The 7,508-nt window shown below is 44.7% G+C and overlaps 1 protein-coding gene across 1 annotated transcript; it reads right to left on the reverse strand.

Annotated features, from left to right (window-relative positions):
- Positions 1-225: 225 nt before the first annotated feature.
- On the reverse strand, positions 226-6,829 carry LOC121542510 (E3 ubiquitin/ISG15 ligase TRIM25-like). The gene is made up of 7 exons (XM_041851905.2): positions 6,181-6,829; positions 5,462-5,557; positions 1,785-2,018; positions 1,377-1,536; positions 1,228-1,272; positions 1,018-1,080; positions 226-919 (listed from the first exon to the last, which is right to left on the reverse strand). The coding sequence occupies exons 1-7, from the start codon at positions 6,499-6,501 to the stop codon at positions 402-404; spliced, it is 1,437 nt and encodes a 478-aa protein (XP_041707839.1). The 5' UTR covers positions 6,502-6,829; the 3' UTR covers positions 226-401.
- Between the last annotated feature and the right edge of the window lie 679 nt (positions 6,830-7,508).

A 7,508-nucleotide genomic window follows, 5' to 3' on the forward strand; every position in this document is an offset into this window, starting at 1 on the left:
TACACTGACACTCCAACACACACACACACACACACACATATTGACGCCACACACTCACACAGACACACTTTCACACTCTTCACATACACTGCAGCTACTCTGTTTATTATCTATCCTGATTGCCTAGTCACTTTACCCCTAACTCCTTGTACATATTACCTCAACTACCTCATACCCCTGCACATTGACTCCTTGTATATAGCCTCGTTATTGTTATTTTATTGTGTTACTATTTCCTTAATTTTTTCCCCTATTTGCTAATGTATTTTTTTTTTACTTTTTAACTATGCATTGTTGGGAAAGGGCTCGTAAGTAACCACGGTAAAGTCTACACCTGTTGTATTCGGCACATGTGACAAATCCAATTTGATTTGAAATACACTTTATTCTATGACGTTCAGTCAACACAGAGCCACAGATGATCCACAACCAGGACCAACCCAAAACCCAGCACAGAGGTCCTCAGTGAATGTGGTCTGGACTCTGTGGAGGAGGGTCATTTTATCCGAGACGCTGTAGAAGGCCAGAGTCCCTGACCTGCTGTCCAGATACACTCCTACTCTTGTGGAGCAGGGGACAGGGATATCGGTCCTATTCTTATTGTGCCAGTAGGAACAACTGGAATTACGACACACCAAACTCCAGGACTGATCATTGGATCCAAAGCAACATTCCAATCCGCCCTTCCTTCTGATGCTTCTGTATGTGATGGCTACCTCACATTCCCCCCTCCTCTCCACCTCACAGTAGCGGGTTCCAGACAGATCCTCTTTACACAACACCTGGTAGTGGTCTGTGAATCTGTCTGGATGGTCAGAATAAGACAGAGCCTTGTCACTCCATGACACTTCTCTGTTGAACTCAGACAGACACAGGTGTTGATATGCCGAGTTGGGATCCAACGTGAGATGGCAGTAGTCTAAGAAAGTGAAAAAATAAAATGAAGGTGAAATGTGCATTTGTGATTTAGGTGTGTGTGTGTGTGTGTGTGTGTGTGTGTGTGACGGTATTCCTTACTCTCCAGGAACTCCTCTCTGGTCTTGGGCTCATGATGAAAATATACTTCAGCGGCAGCAGTTACTATATAGAGTAGGGAGATACATTGATTAATTAATGTTCAATTAATAGATTGATTAATTCATGTTTAATTAAGAAGCATTCTAGACAAATATATACTAAATTAAACCAAGATGAAATATTCACTCATAACGTGAGTGTATTACTCACATTCTGGTCTTGGGCTGAGGACATAGACTTCGGAGACAGCCATTACTGTCCAGGGTAAGCAGACAAATGGATGTATTCATTTATAATCAAGAAGAATTTAACAGAATGTTAACCAAATATTTTATCTTCACTATATCTGTAACATTTACCTTTTCCAGGTATCTCGACCATTTCCTCCTTCAATACATCCTCCAGTCGCTCCATCATTCCAGTGATGGAACTCTTCACTTCCTCATAGGAGAAGTGTTGGTTGGCAGTGATAGAGGGTAAGAGCTCAGATCCAGGAGCCACACAAAGAGACTGGAAAGTCTAGAGTATGAGAGAGAGCGAGAGCGAGAGAGAGAGAGGAAGAATAGACAATAAGAAAATATGACGAATTCTGGAGCTCAAAGGTTATATGTTGTGTAGAAGTAAGGAATCCTGGGTCATGTTCGATGGGCACAAACGGGGAACATATTATGAAACAAAAATAAACGTTCTTATTGAACAAGCTCAGGTAGTTTCGTGCCTAGCTCTGAACACCACCCTGCCACTGTGGATTGAAAGAGTAATGTCACCTTGAGGAAATGAATGTTATCCTCAGTGTGTGCGAGCTGCTCCAGCTCCTTATCTCTCCTCTTCAGCTCAGCCATCTCCTGCTCCAGTCGCTCCAGGAGTCCTTCAGCCTGGCTTACTGACGCCCTCTGTTGGACGCTGATCAGCTCCTTCACCTCACAGCGCCTTCTCTCAATGGAGTGGATCAGCTCATCAAAGACCAGCTCACAGTGCTCCACTGCTGCCTGGGCAGAAAGCTTTTACGAGAGAATAATAGATAAGGAAGGGGGGCCATTTTAACCAGCACATTCACTCTGCTCTCACCTAGACCCATAGAGATAGATAGAGGACTCCTCTTTGCATCTGTGTCACTTTAGCGTCCGTGACAGCATGGGCAGTGCTATTGAGGCGATCTCCATTTTGAAGTAGTGCATTTTCTTCCTCACACGACTCCAACAAGGTCACCAGGAGGGATCAGCCAATGAAGTTGGAAGGCCCACCCAGTTGACTACATTAAAATGGTGGAAGCCCTCCAATGGCGCTGCCCATGCTAATGCAGCCTTTTGGCCACTAAAGGCCTCTATCATTCTCTATGCCTAGACCCCAGACAATATTTTTTTAAATTTTATTTCACCTTTATTTAACCAGGTAAACCAGTTGAGAACAAGTTCGCATTTACAACTGCGACCTGGCCAAGATAAAGCAAAGCAGTGTGATAAAAACAACAACACAGAGTTACATATGGGGTAAAACAAAACAAAGTCAAAAAATACAACAGAAATACATATATATACAGTGTGTGCAAATTTAGCAAGTTATGGAGGTAAGGCAATAAAATAGGCTATAGTGCAAAATAATTACAATTAGTATTAACACTGGAATGATAGATGTGCAAGAGATGATGTGCAAATAGAGATACTGGGGTACAAATGAGCAAAATAAATAACAATATAGGGATGAGGTAGTTGGGCGGACTAATTTCAGATGGGCTGTGTACAGGTGCAGTGATCGGTAAGGTGCTCTGACAACTGATGCTTAAAGTTAGTGAGGGAGATAAGAGTCTACAGCTTCAGAGATTTTTGCAATTTGTTCCAGTCATTGGCAGCAGAGAACTGGAAGGAATTGCGGCCAAAGGAGGTGTTGGCTTTGGGGATGACCAGTGAGATATACCCGCTGGAGCGCAGACTACGGGTGGGTGTTGCTATGGTGACCAATGAGCTAAGATAAGGCGGGGATTTGCCTAGCAGTGATTTATAGATGGCCTGGAGCCAGGGGGTTTGGCGACGAATATGTAGTGAGGACCAGCCAACAAGAGCGTACAGGTCACAGTGGTGGGTATTATATGGGGCTTTGGAGACAAAACGGATGGCACTGTGATAGACTACATCCAATTTGCTGAGTAGAGTGTTGGAGGCTATTTTGTAAATGACATCGCCGAAGTCAAGGATCGGTAGGATAGTCAGTTTTACGAGGGCATGTTTGGCAGCATGAGTGAAGGAGGCTTTGTTGCGAAATAGGAAACCGATTCTAGATTTAACTTTGGATTGGAGATTCTTAATGTGAGTCTGGAAGGAGAGTTTACAGTCTAACCAGACACCTAGATATTTGTAGTTGTCCACATACTCTAGGTCAGACCCGTCGAGTGTAGTGATTCTAGTCGGGTGGGCGGGTGCAAGCAGCGTTCGGTTGAAGAGCATGCATTTAGTTTTACTAGTGTTTAAGAGCAGTTGGAGGCTACTGAAGGAGTGTTGTATGGAATTGAAGCTCGTTTGGAGGTTTGTTAACACAGTGTCCAATGAAGGGCCAGATGTATACAAAATGGTGTCGTCTGCGTAGAGGTGGATCTGAGAGTCACCAGCAGCAAGAGCGACGTCATTGATATACACAGAGAAAAGAGTCGGCCCAAGAATTGAACCCTGTGGCACCCCATAGAGACTGCCATAGGTCCAGACAACAGGCCCTCCGATTTGACACATTGAACTCTATCTGAGAAGTAGTTGGTGAACCAGGCGAGGCAGTCATTTGAGAAACCAAGGCTATTTAGTCTGCCAATAAGAATGCGGTGATTGACAGAGTCGAAAGCCTTGGCCAGGTCAATGAAAACGGCTGCACAGTACTGTCTATTATCGATCGCGGTTATAATATCGTTTAGGACCTTGAGCGTGGCTGAAGTGCACCCATGACCAGCTCGGAAACCGGATTGCATAGCGGAGAAGGTACGGTGGGATTCGAAATGGTCGGTGATCTGTTTGTTGACTTGGCTTTCAAAAACTTTTGAAAGGCAGGGCAGGATGGATATGGGTCTGTAACAGTTTGGATCTAGAGTGTCACCCCCTTTGAAGAGGGGGATGACCGCGGCAGCTTTCCAATCTCTGGGGATCTCAGACGTTACGAAAGAGAGGTTGAACAGGCTAGTAATAGGGGTTGCGACAATTTCGGCGGCTAGTTTTAGAAAGAAAGGGTCCAGATTGTCTAGCCCAGATGATTTGTAGGGGTCCAGATTTTTGCAGCTCTTTTAGAACATCAGCTGTCTGGATTTGTGTGAAGGAGAAGCGGGGGGGGCATGGGCAAGTTGCAGCGGAGGGTGCAGAGCTGGTGGCCGGGGTAGTGGTAGCCAGGTGGAAAGCATGGCCAGCCGTAGCAAAATGCTTGTTGAAATTCTCGATTATTGTAGATTTATCGGTGGTGATAGTGTTTCCTAGCCTCAGTGCAGTGGGCAGCTGGGAGGAAGTGCTCTTATTTTCCATGGACTTTACAGTGTCCCAAAACTTTTTGGAGTTAGTGCTACAGGATGCAAATTTCTGTTTGAAAAAGTTAGCCTTTGCTTTCCTAACTGCTTGTGTATATTGGTTCCTAACTTCCCTGAAAAGTTGCATATCGCGGGGGCTATTTGATGCTAATGCAGTACGCCACAGGATGTTTTTGTGCTGGTCAAGGGCAGTCAAGTCTGAGGAGAACCAGGGGCTATATCTGTTCTTAGTTCTGTATTTTTTGAATGGGGCATGTCTATTTAAGATTGAGAGGAAATTACTTTTAAAGAACAACCAGGCATCCTCTACTGACGGAATGAGATCTATATCCATCCAGGATACCTGGGCCAGGTCAATTAGGAAGGCCTGCTCGCTGAAGTGTTTTTGGGAGCGTTTGACAGTGATGAGGGGTGGTCGTTTGACCGCGGACCCGTTACGGACGCAGGCAATAAGGCAGTGATCGCTGAGATCCTGGTTGAAGACAGCGGAGGTGTATTTAGAGGGTAAGTTAGTCAGGATGATATCTATGAGGGTACCCATGTTTACGGATTTAGGGTTGTACCTGGTAGGTTCGTTGATAATTTGTGTGAGATTGAGGGCATCTAGTTTAGATTGTAGGATGGCCGGGGTGTTAAGCATATCCCAATTTAGGTCACCAAGCAGTACGAACTCTGAGGATAGATGGGGGACAATCAATTCACATATGGTGTCCAGGGCACAGCTGGGGGCTGAGGGGGGTCTGTAGCAAGCGGCAACAGTGAGAGATTTATTTCTGGAAAGGTGGATTTTTAGAAGTAGAAGCTCAAACTGTTTGGGCACAGACCTGGATCTGTCTGTTCCCTATAGTGTGTCCCAGTGGTATTAGGCTCCTCCCTGGTTTTAGTTTAGGAATAATACGTAACTTTCTTCAAAATAAATGTACATACTCTAAACGGTTAATAAATACTCACTGAATGGGACATCACCGCCTGTCTTATGTCCTGCATCTCCTTCTCTCTCACACAGATTCTCAGCCCGACTTGCTGCCGTTTCCCCCTCAACTGCCCCTGTAGAGAATAACATTTTCAAATGATTACCAAAATGACAACAGTTTTCATAATAGACCAAGCTTTGTTTTTTAGTGGGGAAATAGTTATTGAACTACACTTGTCATATGGCAACAAAATTGTATGATTATGCTAAACAAATCACTTAGACTAAATTAGCTGATAAATGAGTGCCTTCAAGACAAAAAGGTTACAATAGTTCAGAGTTCATGCCTCTGCAGTATATGTAAATGTATGACCTTTGACTTTTGAGGTTACTGTCTGGATGTTGTCTGGCCCATCCTGCTGTTGACTGTTATCTACTCCATCCTTTAAAAAATATTGAATCAATTCCTTTGTTTTAAAGTGATTTTGTTGTGACAGCCTATTTTGTCTAACAGAGTTGGGTTTTGAATCTATCATCAGTCTTTTTGAAAGCAGAAAAGAGAACTTACAAATAAGAACCTAATTGTGGATTATGTGACACTGAAACCAGAGTGTGTCACTGAAACAGCTAAATTTTGGAGTTGGCTGGAATTTCCTGCTCTTCCAGTTTCTGGCAAAACAGTCAGCAGTAATGAAGCTGATCTCTAAGTATAATACATTATAGATGTCAGTATAATGTTCCAGATCCTTATGCCTACCTGCTTCTCAGTCCTCTCTGCTGCTGCAGCTGAGTCATCATCGTCATACTTCACATCTTCAGGTCCAGGGAAACAAGGAGCAGAGGGAACCGTTTTGAAATCTGTCTTCAATTTCTCTACCAACTCAGCCAGCAGAATGTTTCTGTTCAGAGCAGGTCTTGGGGTGAAGGTTTGTCGGCACTGGGGGCAGCTGTGAATTCCCTTTTGGTCATCAAGACTCCAATATCCCTTGATACAGCCTTTACAGTAGCTGTGTCCACAGGGAATAGTCACTGGATCCTTCAGTAGATCCAGGCAGATCGAACAACTGATCGAGTCCATGGCCTCGACTATTCTGGTACACACACCAACCAACTGAGCAAAATAGTATCAGAGTCCCGAGAGCTGTGAATGCTGAGGAGTCGGAGAGAAGGGCTATGTCAGGCGCTGCTGATACATGAGAAGTGTTTACACTTCCTGGTTGGGTTGGGTCGTGGGTAGTCTCGGAAATCCCAGACTTGTGCCGAAACATTGAGGGGGTTGGATTAATCCCGCCCGGGCGCCCGTGTATGCGTGTTTTGCTTCGGCTGAAAGTTAATTGCATTCGAATTGGAACCGGGCTGCCTCACGGGCGTGAATCAGTTGCCCCACGGGCGTGAATCAGTTGCCCCGTTCAAAGCCAAGGGCGAAGTCGGCTCAAAACAAAAGTGACGTAGGGCTAATTAAGTACGTATAGTAATTACTTGGATTCTGTGTTTCCCCATGGAAAAGGGATTGCTTTTGATAAAAACGCTTTATGTGCATGCCTTCCCAATTAAAACTAGTTAAGAAAATTCTAACATTTTTATGGATAAGAGATATTTTATGTTTATGTTCCTGGACGATGCCTCGTTGACAAAATGACCGAGTGGCGCAGATTACTGTTCGATTTGAGAAGGGAGCGCCTCCCTCCCCGCTTTCGCCCGATGACATGACGGGCCTGTGCCCGGTGCCCCGCGGCTCAGCATAATCGAATCTGCCCATTGGTAAAATAGTGGCAGGCAACCCGTTTGTCTAGAGTAGTTCGTGAGTGTCTGTGCGGTTGTCATGTATGGATAGCGCGAAACACTGATTTGTCACTTACATCCACTCAATGACAACCATGGAAAACATAATAAGTAGTCTGGTTAAGAGCCATAAAAAAAACCCAGAGAAGCCATCTATAGGCCTAAATGGATCTGAGGTTTGCCGGGGATGACGTTCCAACGCGCCAAATAGATGCAGTTGAAAGGTGGGACTGGGAGGTGGCCGGGCATATTAAGTGCTGCGTCTTTGCTGTCAAGACTACCACAGCAAAATAACCATTCAAC

Source organism: Coregonus clupeaformis, chromosome 28 (genome assembly GCF_020615455.1).
Source record: "Coregonus clupeaformis isolate EN_2021a chromosome 28, ASM2061545v1, whole genome shotgun sequence".
NCBI lineage: Eukaryota > Metazoa > Chordata > Actinopteri > Salmoniformes > Salmonidae > Coregonus > Coregonus clupeaformis.